At 42.5% G+C, this 21,124-nt stretch overlaps 1 protein-coding gene across 8 annotated transcripts in view; it reads left to right on the plus strand.

The window, feature by feature from the left end:
* The first annotated feature begins 14,378 nt into the window (after positions 1–14,378).
* The window catches only part of LOC131248807 ((S)-coclaurine N-methyltransferase-like), a 58,936-nt gene continuing 52,190 nt past the window's right edge, over positions 14,379–21,124 (plus strand). For 5 of the 8 annotated variants that reach the window (XR_009172467.1, XR_009172466.1, XR_009172468.1 and 2 more), the window contains exon 1: positions 14,379–14,649. Coding sequence is in view for 4 of the 8 variants with exons in the window: in XM_058249272.1 (XP_058105255.1) it covers positions 14,463–14,649 (187 nt within the window). In the remaining 4 variants the exon portion in view is untranslated. Of the gene's footprint in view, positions 14,650–20,836; positions 20,907–21,124 lie in introns of all 8 variants that reach the window. The other 3 variants (XM_058249270.1, XM_058249271.1, XM_058249275.1) reach the window with 2 other exon arrangements.

Raw genomic sequence — 21,124 nt, forward strand, 5'->3', positions numbered from 1 at the left:
ACTGTACGTGTATTTGCCCAAACTTCCTTTGCCCCACGCAAATTTTCTTCTCATCTCCCCCCTGGTTGCGGGCGATCTGCCAAACCGAATAGGATACTTCCCTTTGATAACTTCCTTACCTTTTCCTTTCTATAAGCCTCCACCAGTTCTCTAACCTTTACTGTTTGCTGACCAACGTTCACAGCTCATCAGTTTCACAACACGAGGATGTAGGTAGAGGTACTGTTACAACTACTCCTGACGTAACTGGCACTATTGACACCACTGTGACTCCTCTTTTCTCATCCTTGTCTAGGTCTAAGTTAATGACTCCATGGTTGATCGTCCTTTGGATTATTCCTTTTAGCGTGAAGCAATCTTTTTGTCTTGTGGCTGATCATCTGATGACATCAATAATATTTCGAGCCCTGAACACTCCCCACTACATTTGGTTGGGGTGGCTCGGGTACCTTCAATATTCCTTCCTTGACTAGGCAATCCATTAGAGGAACTAATCCTCTAGTTGGAAATATATAGTTCGTTGGCCCGATCCCGCTCTTCAATGTGGCGGGGTGAGAAATCCTAAATGTTTTTTTCTCTTTCAGATTGGGTTGGTTTCCCTTCTTCCTTCTTGTCAAGATTGTCCCATTTCTTGTCACCGGAACCTTTCCTCTTGTCCATGTAATTTGACACAGCCACTCCTCCCATCTCTCATCTCGACTACTCTGTCCTAAAGGAAGCCTTAACAACAACTTCCTCCACCAAGTGAGCTTTGGTGGCCAAATCTTGAAATGTCTAGAAGTTGTTGCTGGCCAATCCATAAGGTATGGTTAGCTCTATGCTCCTCATACACATTATTACTTGTTGCTCTTCACTCAGCAATTCCCAACACATCGCACCCACATACCTCCATTGGTCAATTAATTTCTTCACAGGATCTCGCGGCCTTTGCTGGATTAACATCAGATTCGTCAATCGTTGGGGGCTATTGCACAAAACCTTAGGATCTAGCCTCCCAAAAATGCCAGAATTATGGGATAATAAAGCAATGAAATAAATCAAAGCACAAACCACACGACACAAGAGATTTTTACATGGAAAACTCTCAAAGAGGTAAAAACCATGGGACCTCGTCCAGAGCAACAATCCACTATGAAGTAGAACGTTACAACCGATCACAAGCACACCTCATTTGGATCAAACCTTCTTTACTCACACAGGAGTGGATAAACAATAAGAGAATAAAGAAAACAGAGATCTCACCGATTACGAGGATGTAGAAGTGTTGAGATGTTGAGTGCAAAGTAGATCACCTCTACGAGCAGAACTCTCTTCCACATGTAAGGCCCGTATCCTAAACTGTACCATTCCATAGGCTTTCACGATCCTCCCGATTGAATTCTGGCGACCCGCGACTCGTATATAGCATTTACGCGCGACCCTAAGTTGCATCCCGTATATCAGAGTCGGCTCGACTCGAGACTTGTACCCTAGCAACTGTGCTGTCGCCGCGGTTCCAACGCCACATCTCACGCGGCAACGCCATACCCAGGCCAGGAGATGTGGGCTCGCATTTATTTCGAGAAAAACACCACGCGTTATGAATTTTGAGAGAATCTCTACCACCCATCACATCAATCAATCAAATCAAGCAAGTACACAAGCCCTACCTAAAGTCAACTCTCTCTCTCCACCCATCCCTCTCTCATCCAAAATTTAACCAAGCCGATCCCTCTTCTTACAACACCCTCTCCTCCCTCATTCTCTCTACCATTTCCCAAGCTTCTATGAGAGAAAAGACTAAGGAGAGAAAAGAAAGAACCCCAAGTGTGTCCCACTCCCTACCACCCATTCTCCCATCCTAGCCATCCAAACTTCATCATCCTCCATCGAAATCGAAGGTTAGGAGTCCTAGGAGCTAAAGAAGAAGACGATCGGTGGGTGTTCATAGCACTAGGCCTTGATTTTTATGTAGGGCCCACATGGTTTGGGACCCATCATGATGTATGCATGTACATGGAGGAGCTCTTAGTGGCAGAACTCCTCCCTTCGTAGCCATTTCTCTCTCTCTCTTTATCTCTCTTTCCCATCTAGTGGTTCACCTTGATGCATGATATTATCCACACCGTCCATCATCCGAATGGTGGAAATCCCACCTTAATGTATGTTTTGTATATCAGCACCATCCATCTGGATGGGTTGTGTGGGGCCTACCATGATGGAGATGTTATATCCTCACTGTCCAATCTCTGGACGGTGGGAAGCAGACTGGCGGGAGTCCCTCACACCAGATATGTAGCTACTGTATTACGTCAGCAGCATGATGTATGTGTTACATCTAAACCGTCCACTTGTGGACCTCATTCGTTGCACGTGTGTAGCATTCACACCGTCCATCTGCACATCCCGCGCAGCAGCACCTGCTGTTGGATCCACTTCGGCAAGTGTGGGTCGGATCATGAGGTATGGGTTTGATCCCAACCATCCACGTGGCATGTGGGACCCACCTGCTATGGGAAGCAGGTTGGTCGGTGTACCTATAGTAGCTATATAGCTGATGTAATGAAGTCAGCAAGTTCTGCATGTCTGAACATGGGGTAAGTATGATATCTAGACCGTTTATCCCCACCGTCCACTGTCTGGACTGTGGAGATCCCACCTGATGATGTGTTATATATCCAGGCTGTCCACCTCTGGGTGTGGGGCCCACCTTGATGTAATATCCACACCGTCCAATCCACTGGACGGTGGTTGCTGGTTCTTTCAGTGTATATATAATAATAATAATAATAATAATAATAATAATATATAAATATCTGGAGGGCCCCACGTGGGACCCACCTTTGTAGAAGAGCATTGGTTGGTGTATGCCTACACTAGCTACATGGCTGCTGGATAGACGTCACAAGTTTTGTGGGTCCGATCATGATGTACGGGTCCTATCCACACCGTTCAGATGGCTAGACGGTGGGACCCACCGTTGATATATATGTTCTATATTCACACCGTCTATCAGGTGGACCACACTGCAAAAATCAGTGGAGGATGATCGGCTACCATTGAAACCCATTTTGGGATCACAGAGCTTTAGACCAACATGAAATTTGTTTTTCCTCCTAATTCAGGTCCTTGTGACCTTATGAATAGATTGGATGAAAAATAAACGTTATGGTGGGGCCTGCGAGTTGTTATCCATGAAAATCATTATCTCCACTGCTATTTGTGGTATGGTCCAGATGATCTTTTGATATGATTCATTTTTTGGGAAATACTCTAAAATGATCTCTAGAATAGACGAATGGTGTAGATGGACCAACTAGGTCGGTGGGCCCATTGGTGCGACCCATGTGATGCAGCCCACTTGATGTGTATGAAGCCCATTGGTGCGACCCATGTGAAGTGGCCCACTTGATGTATATGAAGCCCATTGGTGCGACCCATGTGATGCGGCCCACTTGATGTATATGACGCCCATTGGTGCGACCCATGTGATGCGGCCCACTTAATGTATATGAAGCCCATTGGTGTGGCCCAATTGATGTATATGAGAGGCCCATTTGATGAGACCCATTGTGAGGTATTTGTGGCCCTTGAATGAGGCCCATTATGATGTATTTGTGGCCCATTTGGTGAGGCCCATTGTGATGTATTTGTAGCCCATTTTGCGAGGCCATTGTGATGTATTTGTGGCCCTTGAATGAGGCCCATTATGATGCATATGTGGCCCATTTGGCGAGGCCCATTTTGATATATTTGTGGCCCATTTGGTGAGGCCCATTGTGATATATTTGTGGCCCATTTTGCGAGGCCATTGTGATGTATTTGTGGCCTTTGATGAGGCCCAATGTGGTATATATGAGGCCCTTGTATGAGGCCATGGGCCCACTATATGTTCGGCTCTATGTGGGCCACTCCTTGAGAGCGATGTTGGTTAAATTTCCACATTGATGGGCAATGATGGTTAAATGTCTACATTGTGACCTTCCCTTAGGCCTTGTTAGGCTCATTCTCATCCTTCTCTAAATGGGTTGACCCTAATTATTGAGCCCCATTGATATGCGTATGATCCATCCATTCATATTGGGATAACCCATAATGTTGGGCCCCCATTGGTTGCCAGTAGGGTTATTTTTAATCGTAGAGCCCATTTAGGACTTATTTGGGCCCCTTAGGGCATCTAGCGGGCCATATAATAGTATGGAGAAGGAAGCCCATTTCAAATCCTTAGACCATAAGTAGGCCACCTAGGCCCAATCTTGTTATGAGGAAAGTTCATCATCACCGTAGACGGAAGGATCTGTGCTATCAGATTTGGCATGTCCACAATTGAGGATTGACCCTCATGTTATGGGTCTACTGTCCATCTATAGACCCCGCCTTATGTATAGGCCGATTATCGATGCCGACTATGAGTACGTGCTAGTATAATATCATACAAGCCATTGAGATGGTATGAGGCCCATTGTGATTGTATTAGACTCATTCTCATTTCCCTTAGTGGGCTAGCCCAAATTAATGGGCCCCTATTATTATTTGTATGATCCATCTCACCTTATTGGGCTATCATAATTCTTTGGGTCCTCATTGATGTTAGTAGAAATACCCAAACCTGGAAGCCCACTCTTAGGCCCATGAGTAGGCCACCTAGGCCCAACCTTGATTTGAGGAGGATGCATCATCACCTCTGGCCATAGGGAAAAGAATCTGTGGTATTAGATTTGGTATATCCACTGTTGAGGACTGATCCTCATGTTATAGATTAGATCTGCTGTCTTCTATGAACCCCGCCATATATATAGGCCAATTATCGATAACGACTATGATTGTTATGCACACTGAGTATGTGTTAGCATAACAGTGTAATTGTATGAGGCCCATTGTGACTATGTGAGGCCCATCGCGATTGCATGAGGCCCATTGTGTAATTATATGAGGCCCATTGTGATTGTGTGAAGCCCCTTCTATGTACGAGGCCCAATTGTGATGTGTGAGACCCACCATGTGTATGTGATTGTGTGTACGCCACTCATTCATTATTATGGGTCATGGGCCTCCTTATACAGGCCCACCATGATGTATGTGATTATAATCATGCTTAATATAATTCATGATACATGCCCATATGTATCATTCGTATGCTTGTTATAAGGAGTGATTAAATATGGCATGTGTTATTAGGCTGATTGTTTATGGGACTCCCCGAGTGACGGAGTTGCCCCACATAAACGCGCGATACGCGCAGGTTTGATGCATGACTGGATAGTACGGCTCATGCGTCTCACATTTTGTGACATGATCATTTAGCGCCCTAGCGACAGGGCTCCGGCCTCCACAGGCATATTGTGGATGGCCAGATGGGACACCGAAAATATTTGGTTTGAGCATACGAGCACTTTGGATGTCCATGGGTGAAAGTCCCTAAACTCTCGTGGCCAGGGGATGCTCCAATGTCTAGATCGAGTGAAAGACATGAGCGTCGAGTGCCAAATACCAAGAGGCCGCGCTTCCTACTATGTCGTGGTCGGTTGGGAGGGGGTGTGGCCTTATCCGCCCGAGTGAGGGAGCTATAAGCTAGGCTGAGTTTGACCAGCTCCCAAATGGGTCTGCTATCGTTGAGCCGAGTAGGCATTGGTATACTACTGGCAGGCGGGTAGTGAGGTCTTTTCCACTTGCATGACTGTGTAGCTAGGGAGGCGACAACCAATGTGGAGTGTACTAGACCTCGGTGATGATCTCAGAGATGTACGGTACTGATATGTGGACTTATTGAGTAGGAGTTGCATACTCATTCATTCATTCATTCACTGTCCACTCAGGCTGGTGGTGTGCAACTAATTTATTATATGTACCTTCGCAAGGATTTCAGTTGGGGTGCGCGACGAACCTGAGATCAGGAGTTTACCACATTGAGTCTAGCTATCCAAATTTAGGTATGAGACTGGTTTGGATAGAAGTCTCTTGTGATAGACCCCATAGCTTGCGATACTACGTACTATCATCCTAACTTCATACTCTAGTTTGGTCATTTCATTCACACCGCATATTGCATTGTACCATCAGTATATGATATTTGGTTTACTATGTCTTCACATTGCATCGCTGATCTACATTACTTCCTCAGTATATGATATTGGCGTATTATGTTTTTGCATCCCATGGCTTAGATACGGCTGACGGTATTCGTGGACTCGTCAGGATTTATATATTGCATTGCATACTCTGATATTGAATGACTTATAGACTTGCCAATATTTCTGCTTACTCTAATATTGCATACTTGGCACTTACCTTGCGCACACACTTATACCACCCTCTAAGCTTCCTATAAGCTTATGCATGATAAATGCGTGCAGGTGGCATTAGGTTGCAGTAGCATTAAGCTTGGAGCGTGCAGCTGTCTTCTGGAGTTTTGATTTTCGATATATGTATTTTCCTTTCAGCACTGTATTTAAATGTTTATATTAGTGGATATGTGATGATGATGTTGCCTTTGTGATTTGGGTAAACTTTTGGTTATGCTTCTTACGAGATAAATGTACGTTAAAAATCCTCCTTGTAGGATCCCAGGATCGAAATCTAGTGTATAGGCGTTGGAAGCCGATAATAGGGTAATACAGAGGCTGTCGGCACCGGATTTAGTAATCGAGAATTTTATGAGCCCAGTTTCCGAGTTTGGGGCGTGACACCATAAGCTTCCTCTCTCTCTCTCTCTCGCACCTTTGATAGCCCTAAACCCTTTATCAAACCCTTGCAAAGCTTTAGGAAACTCTCTTCTTTTCCCTAGAACAGCCCTAGGGATCCATATTTATAGTTTAGGAAATTTCTTTCTGCACCTCTATGAAAACCGCCTCAAATTTACGTAGTTCACACAAAATCCGGACATGAATCTGCGTAACCTCGACTGGTAGAGCAGGGTCCTCTACCGGTCGAGTGGACCCTCAACCGATCGAACAGACTTTTTGACTGGTCGATCAATGTGGAAGAATGAACACAATTGGTCGCTGAACTTTGAGTCGAGTGCCACTTGACTGGTCGAGCACCACCCTTGACCGTTTGTGCAAGGCACTGACCGGTCGAGCCATGAGGAGAAAGTCCCCATCAAATCTCCTCCTTTTCGACTCAGGAGGAATTCACCTTCTTTAAGCCAACCCGATTTTTACAAACCTCAAACTTGTCATTGAACAAAGCCATAGTTATCATATCTGACCCATTATCGTCCGTGTGGACCTTCTCAAGCTGTAACACCCTTTGTTCCAAAGTATCCTTAATCCAGTGATACCGAATCTCTATGTGCTTCGACTTGGAGTGCTGACTTAGATTATTACTCAAGTGTATAACACTTTGACTATCGCAATTGACCACGTGTTGCTCCTGCTTAAGGCTAAGTTCCTGTAGGAACCTCTTCATCCAAAGCATCTCTTTACATGCCTTTGTGACTGCAATGTACTCGGTCTCTGTCGTCAATAATGCTACAACCTTCTGTAGCTTGCTCTGCCAGGAGGTCGCTCCCCCTGCAAACTTGAATATGAACCCCGATGTAGACTTCCTGGAGTCTATGTCACCTGCCATATCTGCATCTGTGTAGCCCTCTAACACAGGTTTTCTGTCACCATAGCATAAGCTCAACCTGGATGAGCCTCTTAGATACCGCAATATCCATTTCACCATATTATAGGTGTGGTTCTTATGTAAGGATCTCATCTCCTCTTGCATAGTTTTCAACCACTCTCCCTTATGCTCGTCGGCTAGGGCCTCAGAATAATCTTCTGGCTCTCCCCCATCAGTGAGTATAATATACTCATGCAGCGAGTATCTTTTGTACGGTTGTCTATCCCTAGATGACCTCCTCACCCGTGGCTCAATAGGTGGATCAAGTGGGGGCTGCTCCCCCGGTCCATCTTCTTTAGAAACTTCCTTGTCCTCTACACCTTGCTATACTCCCCCGTCATCAGGCACCATGGGAGGAATCATCGAATCCATGTCCTCTAGCTCTCTTGAACTAGGCTGGTTCTTCTTTGGCTTACAAATGTCTTCTATACATTGATTTTCAAAGAATACCACATCTTTGTTCCTGACGAGCTTCTTCTCGGTCAGATCCCACAAGCTGTAACCGAACTTTTCATCACCATATCCCAAGAACACACACTGCCTGATTTTCATATCAAGCTTGGACCTCTCATCCTTTAGTACGTGAACGGATGCCCTGCATCCAAACACAATGAGATGATTGTACGATGGATCTTATTCAATCCCCACCTTCTTAGGTACTTCTGCATTCAACGGGGCTAATGGAGACCTGTTTATTAAATACACTGCCGTGTGCATTGCTTCTCCCCAGAATGTCTTGGGCAACTTCGCATGGGATAACATGCATCTGATTCTCTCAACAATGGTGTGATTCATTCGCTCAGCCACACAATTATGCTGGAGGGTCTTGGGAACCGTCTGTTCATGTTTATACTTAGGGACTTACAATACCCATGAAAGTCACCGATGTATTCACCACCATTGTTAGTGTGGATGCACTTTAATGATCTATCTGTCTCTCTCTTGACCATAGCATGAAACAATTTAAACACACCAATGACCTCGTCCTTGGATTTCAAAGCATAAACCCAAACCCTCCTATATGCATCACCCAAAGTTTTTGTTCTCATATGACCACAAACATCAGAATAAACCAAATCTAATGCATGTACTTTATTAACATGAGAAGCAGATTTAACGAATGAAACTCTATGTTGTTTCCCTGATAAACAATTAATACATGTTTTGAGAGGTATACCTGTCATGTCTAGAAGGAGCCGCTTCCTCGCTAGTAGCTGAAGCCTTTTTTTCACTCATGTGGCTTAGACGCTTGTGCCACATGTCAATAGCTGAATCTTTCACTGCGTTCAACCCACCCTTGCATACATTGACACTTGCCTTGTAAAGGGTGCAACACTTCTTTCCTCTGGCTGCAATCAACGAACCCTTGATGAGCTTCTAGCGCCCACCAACAAATTGACTTTCATATCCATCATCATCCAACCTTCCCGTTGACATCAAGTTGAGGCAAAGGTCTAAGATATGCCTCACATTCCTAAAAACCAATGTATAGCCCACATTGGTCTTCACATAAATATCACCAACCCCAACAATCTTCAATATGTAAGAATTTCTCATCTTCACGGTCTCAAAGTCACCTGACTTTTAGCTTGTGAAGAAGTCCATACGTGGAGTCACATGAAATGACACTCCCGAGTCTATCACCCAGTCGGTGTCCTAACTCGTAGCCGTGAGACAAGCATCGTGGTCTACTAAAAGAATAACTGCAACGTCGCCATCTGAAGCGACAACAGTGGAGTCTGATTCATCTTCCTTCTCCTTTCCTTTTCCTTTCTTGTCGTTCTTCTTATTACAACATTCATGCTTATAGTGTCCCTTCTTGCCACAATTCCAGCATTCAACATCCTTCCTGGTATTCGACCTGCCTCTTGATTTATCTTGGGCTTTCCCGCCCTTTCTGTTATTTCCTCTCCCTCGATCTTATATCACAAGGGCCTCTTACTGAGTAGACCCATGAGACTTCATCCTTGTCTCCTCATTGAAGAGACAACTAGTTACCTGTTCCATGAACACCTTTCCGTCTGGTGCGGAGTTACTTAGAGACACCACCAATGTCTCCTAACTATCAGGCAATGAGCTAAGCAATAGTAAAGGATGTAATTCATCGTCCAGGACCATCTTCATAGCGGAGAGCTGATTCAATATATTGCTGACTTCATTCATGTGCTCAGCCACAGAACCACCATATTTGAACTTGAGATTCACAAGTCGTCTTATCAGAAAATTTTTATTGCCGGCTGTCTTCCTCTTATACAACCCTTACAATTTCAGTCATAGGCTAGCGGCTGAGGTTCCGTAGATACATGGTGGAATACGGAGTCGTCTAACCATTGTCTAATAAACACCACCACCTTTTGGTCCAACTTTTTCCAATCATCATCTAACATATCCTTTTGACTTTGCTGATATGCCTTGAGTCAGAGAATACAAGTCCTTGCAATAAAGTAAGTCCTCCATCTTAGCCTTCCATATGGTCCAGTTAGAACCATTAAGACTGATCATCCTTGATGAGCCAACTTCCATAATTCAGAACCAGTCCCACTCCGTTCAACCAACCTGAACCTGACTCTGATACTACTTTGTTGGGGGCCGTTGCACAAAACCTTATGATCTAGCCTCTAAAAAACACCAGAATTATGGGTTAATAAAGCAATGAAATAAATCAAAGTACAAACCACACGATACAAGAGATTTTTACGTGGAAAACCCTCAAAGATGTAAAAACCACGGGACCTCATCCAGAGCAACAATCCACTATGAAGTTGAACGTTACAACCGATCACAAGCACACCTCTCTTGGACCAAACCTTCTTCACTCACGCAGGAGTTGATAAACAATAAAAGAATAAAGAAAACGGAGAGATCTCACCGATAACAAGGACGTAGAAGCGCTAAGATGTCGAGTGCATAGTAGATCACCTTTACGAGCAGAACCTCTCTTCCACAAGCTTCCTCTCTCTCTCTCACACACACACACACACACCTTTGATAGTCTTAAACCCTTTAGCAAACCCTTGCGAAGCTTTGGGAAACTCTCTTATATTCCCTAGAACAGCCCTAGGGACCCATAAACTCCTTTCCGTACCTCTGTGAAAACCGCCTCAAATTTACGCAGTTCGCATAAAATCCGAACATGAATCTGCGTAACCTCAACTGGTCGAGCAGGGTCCTCGATCGGTCGAGCAGACCCTCGACCGGTCGAGCAGACTCCTTGACTGGTCGAGCAACGTGGAAGAATTAACACAATTGGTCGCTGGACTTTGAGTCGAGTGCTGCTCGACTGGTCAAGCACCACCCTCGACCGGTCGTGCGAGTCACTCGACCGGTCGAGCCATGAGGAAAAAATCCCCATCATCAATGACACCTCTCTCTGTAGAGAAGAATTAATTGGTGATAAAGATGTCTTGCATTGGTTCCCAGGTCTTGATTGACCATGCCGACAATGTGGAGTACCATCGAAAGGGTTGTCCTGTTAATGTAAACCCAAATAGCCTGGACGATGTTGGAAGATCATGGCAAAGTTTTCCATCATTGTGATGAAGTGTGCTAGGTACTCCTTGAGCAATCCATGGCCATCAAAGGCGGCAAAAAGTCGGGGCACTTACTTCCATTTCCTTTCCCTTTCTCTCTCGTCTCAGCGCGTTGGACATTGTTTGAAACAACTTCTCCCCATGATTTGAAGTGGCTGAGCGGGTGTGCGTTCATGGGACATTGTTCTCGTCCGGTCATGTAGTTCTTTGGGCAGGAGACAATCCATGGACCCTTGTGATTCTTCCATAGATTTGTGGGTTGGTGGTGCAACTGCCCTAGTGGCGTTCAAGTCGATTACCACTACCATCATCTCTTGCATTGCCTTGAATTTCTTCACGAGGTTAGCCTGAACTTGTGATATTTCATTTATTTGTTACTACCTTGACATTGCGTCTTCCTCGTCTGATCATGTTCACCATTACTTGCTCTATTGGTTAGACCTCTGGTGCTATAATTTTCTCAAAATCGTTGAAGTTTTGACGGTTGGGCCATCGGCGACACTTTAGAAGTCTTTTGAGCTATTGGCACATTCTTGTTGGTGTGAGAATTCGCCATTATGGGAAGCGTAGAAAACTCCTCAACTGTCATTATGATTTCATTAATCTAATAACTAAATAACATTTCAGTAGTTTACGTTGGTTTATGATTTATCTAAAGTGGGCCCAGTATTTGGACGGTTTAATTTGAATTACACATTTCTCATGTTTTTGGTTTATGAATCATTTAAAGTGGGATTCGTCATTTCGACTAAAATTTGAGTTATATACTTCTCATGAGGGGTGGTGAGTAAGGTCGGAAATGAGTTGGGTGGCCAGCGTGCTTAATTTCCCTTTGGATCTGAGCTTGGACCAATTAACATGCATGGTCCAAACAATTTTCCTAGCTGTGGTTGAGCTAAGTCATTTTAGCCTGGCTTGTTGTCGCCCAGCTTGGCTTAACCCAACTTTATACATGTCTTATGTCTTATATTGTACAAATGTCATTCTAATCTTCAATGAGGTAACCCATGCACTCTAAATTTTGTTTTTTGTTTTTGTTTTTTCTTTTTAAAATATTTTTTAATGTACCTGTGAGCCACTTAATCAATGGATAGATTGGGAAGATTTAGGTCGGATATAAAGATTTTATTCATTTTTAGGTCAAGCTTTGTCTTATCAAACTAATTTTCTTGGTCTTGGGCTGTGGCCCACTATTCTAGGTCCGTGCTTAGGTCCAGCTGAAACCTCAGTCATTGCTGCCTCTAATCGCATATTTATGTGAGAGGGAGAGACGTATATTTGGTTGAAATGAAAAACCGTTATTAATTAGAGAATTAAAAAATAATTAATTTTAAATATTTTCTATTGAAATATGAATTAAGGTAAAAACCTTTCCACGTTCCTTTCTTTAACCCATGTCGGTAGATTCCTAACCATGAGGCCTACTGTGATGCATGTTCCTCACATCCATGGTGTCCATCCATTTTGATAGCTCACTATAGGGCATGATCTAAAAAATAACGTAGATCCAAATCTTAGGTAGACCATACCATAGAAACAGTTGTGATTGAATTCCCACAAATAAAACCTTCATGGGGGCCATCGAAATGTTTATTTTCCATCCAACCAGTTGATGAGGTCACAAAGACTTGGATGAAGAGACTACACAAATATCAGCTTGATCCAAAACTTTTGTGGCCAATGAGAAGTTTGTAATGATAGATTACCACAGTTTCATGTATTATGGTCCACTTGAGATTTGGATCTACTTCATTTTTGAGATCATGCACTAAAATGAGTTTTCAAAAGAGATGAATGGCATAGATATAAGGAATATACATCAAGGTGGGCCCCACAGTGAGGGATCCCACCTGCGGAAGCCACACCCGCTCTAACTAAATGAAAATTATTATCTTATAACTTAGGGTTTGATTGGTACTTTAGGGGGATTTGAAGGATTTCATCAACTCCTCTGTTTGACACTATGAAGTAATTGGAGGTTTTAAATCCAGGGGTTTCAAATCCCCTGGAAGAAAGAGTTTGAAATCTACGATGAAAGTTTGGATTACATCTAAAGTCCTTCTAAGAGTTAGTTACATGTGTAACATGTGTGTCATTAAGCTATTACTCTATTGGGCACATGGCCCACTAATGATATCCCAAAATCATTAAATTATCAATTACATTACTGTAATTAATTTAATATGATGATCAGCACATTTCAAACATTTTTCATGTAAATCAACGATTAAAAAACGTTGGTTAGTCACTCGGACATGATCTTACTCTTGTGGCCCATTTGAAATTGAAAATTTCATCATTTTTGAGCAAAGCATATATTTTAACGTACTTATTATAATCATTATGTCAAATATTATATAAGTTTACTAATTAGTGATATTAAAATTGGTTTGGTAATTAAATTCAAACACCTGTGAATGTACATACCATATATAGCTACTTTTAGATTAAAACCATGGGTGTCAAATGGAGTAGGAGGATTTCAAATTCAAGTGTTTCAAATACAGGAGTTCCGAATCTACAATCGGCCTTATGCTTATGGGCGTAACCAATGGCCCTAATGTTAATATCATTCCATTTCAAGGTAAGCTTCAAATACCCACCTGTCCTATCGGATAAGGTGCTATAAATAGTATAGAATATCAGAGTCTGTGCCGCGTGCTAGGTGGAGGCCCTGGAGGATGAGGAGTGGACCCGAGCTGCGGTGTCACCCTTTTACACCGTTCCCGTGTAACTCAATGCTCTGTTGGGGTCATTGAATTCTTCTTATAAAATCCGATCCGTGCATCATTTTTACCCAATTATGTTAAATTTGATATAAAAAAATTGAGACGGATTCAAAACTCAAATCAGACGCACCATAGGAAAAAGTAGAATGGAAACGCAACCATTGAAACGTTCCAGAGAATCCACTGTGATTTTTACATGCCATCTAAGCCATTCATAAGGTAATTTCCACTCATATGTATGAAAATCACAAATATAATCTTGATGAAAAGCTTCTGTGGGCCTAATAAGGTGTCAATGGTGGACATTCAATCCCTAGTGTTTCATAAGGTGTACATCAGTTGATTTTTTTGATATATCATATTTTTAAGCTCACAGACTAGAATGATCTTTCGAAATTGATGGACGGAATTGATGTCACATGAACATCTCGGTGGGACCCACAGAGCTTTGGGTTACTTGGAGCTCCGTGGAAGAGGGGTTACACGCAACTGATGTCCGTTCTGAGCTATTAACAGAATCCAGCTATTACATTCCAACCAGTGTCAGGGCGTACCTACTACTACCTGCCAGGCAACCGACGGGAGAGGGAGAGAGAGAGAGAGAGAGAGGGAGAGAATGGATGCACTGATTCAAGTCCCGTACAACGCTACCGTGCGCCTGATGCTAGCATCACTGGAGCGGAATCTGCTGCCGGACCTGGTGGTAAGGAAGCTGACGAAGCTCCTATTAGCAAGCCGCCTCCGTTCCGAGTACCAGCATTCGTCCCACCTCCAGCTCTCCCGCCTCCTCCATTTCGCCCACTGTCAGTCCTCTTCGCCTCTCTCTCTCTCTCGGAAGCCGATTGCCTGTGCCCCGACCACGGTGAGTTCCTGTGGTCGGAAGCTATGTGGGGTCTTACAAAGATGACCGTTAGAAATCCACTCCGTCCATTAGTTTCTCAACCTCACAATATAATAGGACTCTAAAAAATCAAGCAGATTCAAAATTCATGTGCACCAGACGAGAGGAAAGAGTGAGAATGGAAATGCCAACCGTTGAAACTTCCTGGAGCCCATTTTGATGCTTATATGACATCCAAACCGTTCATGATTTTATTAATTGTGGAATAAACTATAGGCACGAATATCATCCTGATTCAAAACTTTTGGGGGCCCCCAAAAAGTTTCCAATGGTAGGCGTTCAATGCATTCTGTTGCCAAAAAGTTTCCAATGGTAGGCGTTCAATCCATTCTGTTGCCAAAAAGTTTCCAATGGTAGCATTCTGTTTCCTTTCGTGGCTTACATGAGCTTTGTATCTGCTTGATTTTTGGCTTACTGTCCTATTGCGAGGCTGAGAAATAAATGGACGGAGTGGATTTCTCATGGGCATCTCTATGGCCCCCACGTACCTTCCACAAACAGGAACTTCCTGTGGTCGGTGGCACAGGCAATCCGCGTACGATTAGGTGCGGCCACGGCCTCACCCACACAGTGCGGCCCTGACTGTGGGCTCAAATTGATGTACGTGTAGTATATCCACGCCGTTCATTCGTTTTTTCTGATCATTTTAGTATATTGTACCAAAAATAAAGCAGATACAAATCTCAGGTGGGCCTCACTAGAGGAAACAGTGGTGATTATAGCCCCAAGAAGTTTTTAATGGTCAATCACCACTGTTTCCTCTAGTGTGGTCCACCTGAGATTTGTATCTGCTTCATTTTTGGGTTCATGCCCTAGAATGAGCTGGCAAAACAGACAGACGGCATGGATATACTATACATATATCAAGGTGAGCCCCACGGTCAGGCCTCACTGTTTTGGGTGAGGCCAGGGCGCACCTTATCTGCTTTGGTTTCTCTCTCTTTCGAGTCTACTTATCTAGAGATTGAATTGTTGGGATCCTTTGTGGTGTTAAAGATTAGATACCTAAAATCTATGCTAAAACACAGGCCATTGATTGGTCGAGAGGTCGAAGGATATAAAAAATATTCAGATTTTGGAAAACTCTCTAGACAGATTTTAGAGTTTTCGACGGATCGAAAACTTTGATCGACAACTCGACCCAACCGATCAAAGCGTTTTGATCTGTCAACTGGACAGATCGACGGGTTGTGCAGTTCTCCGCGTTTTTGCGCAATTTGTTTCTATTTTCATTTTTTGCTTAAATATATATGTGTAACTTGTTAGTGTACTGATTTGTGCATCTTGTTTGTCAATTATGTGAGTCCTTGTGTCATGTAGTCAGTTGAGTCTTTGGAAGCTGAAGATCGAAGACACGAGAGGACAAGAGCATCAATGAGCAAATAACAAGTAAATGAGGTGCCTTGGTAACCCTAACCCTTGACCCAAAACAACCCTTAAGCCTTTAAATGATCTTGGCTTGATAGGAAAACCTTGTCGATTATCCCTTAGCCTTAGAAAACTAATTGAAACATGATAAGTAAGGCTAGAAGAGGTTCAAGTCTGCCATGAAATTATACACACAAAACAATAGACTTTCGAGGGGTCTTTGATGGCATCAAAGATTCCCTCGATGGCATCGAGCAGATAAGTCAGATAGGTCCAGTAAAAATTGATCATTTTATCTGATTTTTTTGATAGCATTGAGGCCTCATTCGATGGCATTGAAGGCTCACCTCGATGGCATCAAAGACTACTCGATGGCATCGAATAGGTAACTCAGATAGCATCGAAGACTACTCGATGACATCGAATAGGTAACTCAGATATGTCTAGCAAGAATTAATCATGTTATCTTATTTTCTCGACGGCATTGAGGGTTCACCTCGATACTATCGAAGACCAATCGATGTCATCGACAGATCCATTATCTGCCCATTTTCTTACCGTTGGAACTCGAACTTCTTACAAAGTACATTCAATTCTTCGGCATTTGCATGGGTTTTTGGTGCAATAGAAGCTTAGGTGATTCCATGATTATATCCCTCATCCCAAGCCTCTAAACCAATGAGTTTTAAGTCACCTTCCTTGAGCATCGCAAGTCTAATAAGGATTCCAACCTCCACCTTGAAGATAAGCTTGAACTCCACCATTTTCTAAAGATTAAGACTCAATCTCTATAGATATATCATTGTCTAAATTTTCTGGAAGACCCATTTAGGTGAATTCCATAAGAATTATAACTTCCTATTAGTGTATGTGATTCAACTAACCTCTTATCACATTGGTCACCTCAAAGGAGCACACTACATGCAAGGTGTTTGCTCTTGGAGCTAAAGCCTTGGAAAAACATCGGCAGTATGATCGGGGGAGCTGATTGAAGCACGGGAGAGCATTAATCAAGCAACCCGAGACGACGCTACAAAAGGGGCTCAATCCGACAAGTAAGTTGTCAATTGTAAGAGTCTGGATACTCTCTTTCCTTATGTAAGTTTGAGGCTAAGAGTTTGTGACCCAAACTCAATTAGGCTCTTTTGTAGGATTTTAGCTCTTGTGTAGGGCCTAAATCAAGTCCTTGTGTAGGCCACCGGACACTGGTGCGTACGTGCTAGTCTTCGTGAGCCTTCGACGGAAGTAAACGTAGGTCCTTGGATTAGGACTGAGGTTGTTGGTTAGCTTAAGGAAAACCAACTAAAGTCTCTATCTCTTGCGAGAGCCTCCAATGGGAGTGTACATCAGTAGGTTCTTGTGTAGGACCGAGGTTCGTAGCTAGCCCATAGAAAACTACGGAAAGTCTCTTGCTGGAGCCAATCCTTATATAGGATTGTAAAGGTTAGAGGTCAACCTGATTTCAAACCTCCGATAGTGAAATTCGGTACACTCACGGGTTGAGTGCATCTACCGGGAGTGGAGTAGGGAAATCGAACCACTATACATACTTGTGTTTGGGATTGTATTTGCGCACTTGTTTAATTATGCATATGTGATTAAATATTTAATTATATGTATGCATGATTAGATGAATGTTAGGAATTGATAGTTAGCACATCCCCCACACACATGTTCACTATTATGTTTATAGACTAGTTATTGCCATATCATTTGTAGTTTATGTGATTAGATCCTCTGTTGGCTTGGAAGCATTAGAGTTAATTTCCTTGCTTAGCTTAATCGTATGTTAGCTTAAGTAGGCAATAAGGTCCTCCCCCCCAGGACATGACCTTTATTACTTAGCTCCACCAAGCTTCCGCACGCGCAACCATGGTAATCCCATTGCACCACAGGTGAATTTTCATAAACGGGATTAGGGTAAAGGTTAAACGTGCTTAAGGGTTTGAAAGGGTTTTGAAGAGAGAAAAGGCTAGGGCTTTTCTCTTGAGGCTTCGAATCGATAAGGTTTCATCTCTTATAACTTTGTTTTTCATAGTGCATCATCGTTTTGTGTCGTAGTTTTTTTCCCACAACTGTTTTTCCATGTAAATTTGGAGTGTTATCTGTTGGATTTGCTTGTGCAATCGTGATTGCCTTGTTTGATTATTCTCTGTGTGCTTCCGCGAGTCCCAACAAGTGGTATTAGAGCTAATGTTGGGAAGTAGATCAAATCTAAAGAGAAGGTATCTATGCATCTAACATGAAGTTTGACATAGAGAAGTATTTCGAGAAAAAGAACTTTGAACTATTTATTTTTATTATTTTTATTTTTTTTGAACTGTTGAAGGTGAAGATGAAGGGCTTTCTAGTTCAGGAAGGATTGGAAGACGCACTCCTTGGAAAGTGACCACAAACAATGAAAGAAGAAGAGTGTAACAAGTTATATCAAAAGGCCAATATCTCAATCCAGTTGTGTCTAATGGATGTGGTCCTCTATAATGTTATGAGAAAGAAGACTACGACTGATACATGGGCAAAGTCAGAGAACATTGAGAATCATTGTATCTGAAGCTACATTTGTTCAATCTGAAGATGACTAAGGGGGATGACATTGAGACCCACATTAGTAATTTTAATAGGCTTGTTTGCTAATTGTTGGATGTGGATGAAGATCAATCCTGTATTTTGTTGAATTCTCTTCTAAAATCGTACGAGTTGTTTAAAGACTCTTTGTGCACCGGTAAGACGACAATTAGCATTGAGACCGTTATCTCTGCTTTTCAGTTGAAGGCGATGAGAAAGAAAAGCGGCAATGTGGGTGCTTACAAAGATGCACTAGTTACGAGGGGAGAAATTTTGAGCTGGATAGTAGATCTTCGCGATTGAGATCTAAACATGGCATGTTGCAGCATGAAGATTAGAGTCATGGTGGAAATTGTTGAAAATCAAATGCCTCAAATCTATGCTGAAATAGGGGCCATCGACCAGTTGACAGTCTAGTTGATAGGTTGAAGGATATTGAAAATATTCGGATTTTTGGCAAAACTCTCTGGATAGATTTTGGAGTTTTCGATAGGTCGACCCGATCGATCGAAGCATTTTGACAGATTGAAGGGTCACAAATTCTGCACGATTTGTTTTCTATTTCTATTTTTGCTTAAATATATGGGTGTAAATGGGATTAGGGTGAAGGCTGGACGTGCTTAAGGGTTTGAGAGGGTTTTGGAGAGAGAAAAAGCTAGAACTTTTCACTTGGGGCTTTGAATCGGTAAGGTCACATCTCTTGTAACTTTGTTTTTTATAGTGCATCATCGCTTTATGCCGTGGTTTTTTCTTGCAAGGGTTTTTCCATGTAAATTCAGAGTATTCTCTATTGGATTTGCTTGTGCGATTATAATTACCTTGTTTGATTCCTTTTTGTGTGCTTCCATGAGTCCCAACATGTGGATGGACCAAGCTTTGGAAATCTCCAAAACTAGAAGATCCCGACCTTTCATCTTATGGCAAGCAATTAACGGTCAAGAAGGAAGATGAAGTAATGCTTCAAATTGAACGCGTTTCAATCCCAGAGATTTTGTGCGTGCTTCATACACAATGGAGCTCAACAAACCAATGGCATTGATCGCCCAAGTTCTGGCATATGGCCGTGGGTCAAGATTGATCCTATTAGCTTCTTTGGATACATGTAATCCAAGGAAAAAAATAATTATTCCATGACAATTTCCATTAGAAACATTAAAACATTAAAACGTGGATTCTAATTTTGACTTGTTTGGCAACAAATGGAAATCTCATATTCCTCTCATAGTTTCTTGTACTGGAATTCAAATAAGGGAGAAGTGTAATAATTGCTTGGTAGATTCTACCATTTTCTTTTCTTTGATATCTAAATGACAAAAATCATAATTTTTTTTTTTCCTCTTTGACCGCTTGGCATGGAATCCATAGTTTCAAAAGAAAGTGGCACGACTTGATCCAAGGTTTGTGGGCTTACTGATGATGCATTTGTTTCATCCACTTTGTCCATCTATTTTGCCAGCTTATTTTAAGGAATAAGCCCAAAAATGATGCAGATCCAAAGCTCAAGTAAACTTCCTAAGGCCCACCATTGAAAATAGTGGGGATTGAACGCCCACCATTGAAAACTTCCTAAGGCCCACCTTGATGTTTTATTTGCCATCCAACCTGTTCACAAGATCACACAGACCTGGATAAAGGGAAAACACAGATACAAGCTTGATCCAAAACTTTTGTGGTCTCCAAAAAGTGTTGGACAATGAGTCTTCAATCCCCACAGTTTTGTGTGGGGGTGGTCCACTTGAGCTTTGGATCTGGGCCATTTTTTATTTCATGCCCTAACATTATGTGCCAGAATAGATGACAATGTGGATGAAACACACGCATCCCGATGGGCTGCACAAAGCCACGTTGTGCCATAGGCAGGTCGCTTCCGTTTCAAAACATGATGGAGGACCAAATAAAACAAACCTCTTTCTTGGATAAAACACACACACACAAGTTTTTCCAAATTAATCTATCATGCCTTCATGTGTGTATTATATATCCATACCGTCCATCCATTTTGCCAGTTCATTTTAAGGCATGGTTTGAAAAAATGGAGCAGATCCAAACCTCAGTTGGACCGCAGTACAGGAAACAACTGTGATTGACCGTTAAAGTTTGTTGTGGGTCATAAAAGTTTTGGATCAAGCTAATATTTGTCTTTTTCCTTGATTCAGGTTTGTGTGACGTTACCAACAGATTGGATGAAAAATAAACATTATGATGCGCCCTAGGAAGTTTTTAATGGTATGCATTCAATCACCACTATTTGTTGTAGTGTGGTCCACCTGAGATTTGGATCTACTTTGTTTTTAGGATCATGCCCCAAAATGAGCTAGTAAAGCAGATGTATGGTGTGTATATATAACATATATATTGAGGTGGGTCCACAGTCACAACCTAATCAAATTGAGTATTTCAACCACGCGTGGATAAGAGCCTTTCGGCTGGGTATTTAATAAACA

Source organism: Magnolia sinica, chromosome 6, assembly GCF_029962835.1.
Source record: "Magnolia sinica isolate HGM2019 chromosome 6, MsV1, whole genome shotgun sequence".
Classification (NCBI taxonomy): Eukaryota; Viridiplantae; Streptophyta; class Magnoliopsida; order Magnoliales; family Magnoliaceae; genus Magnolia; species Magnolia sinica.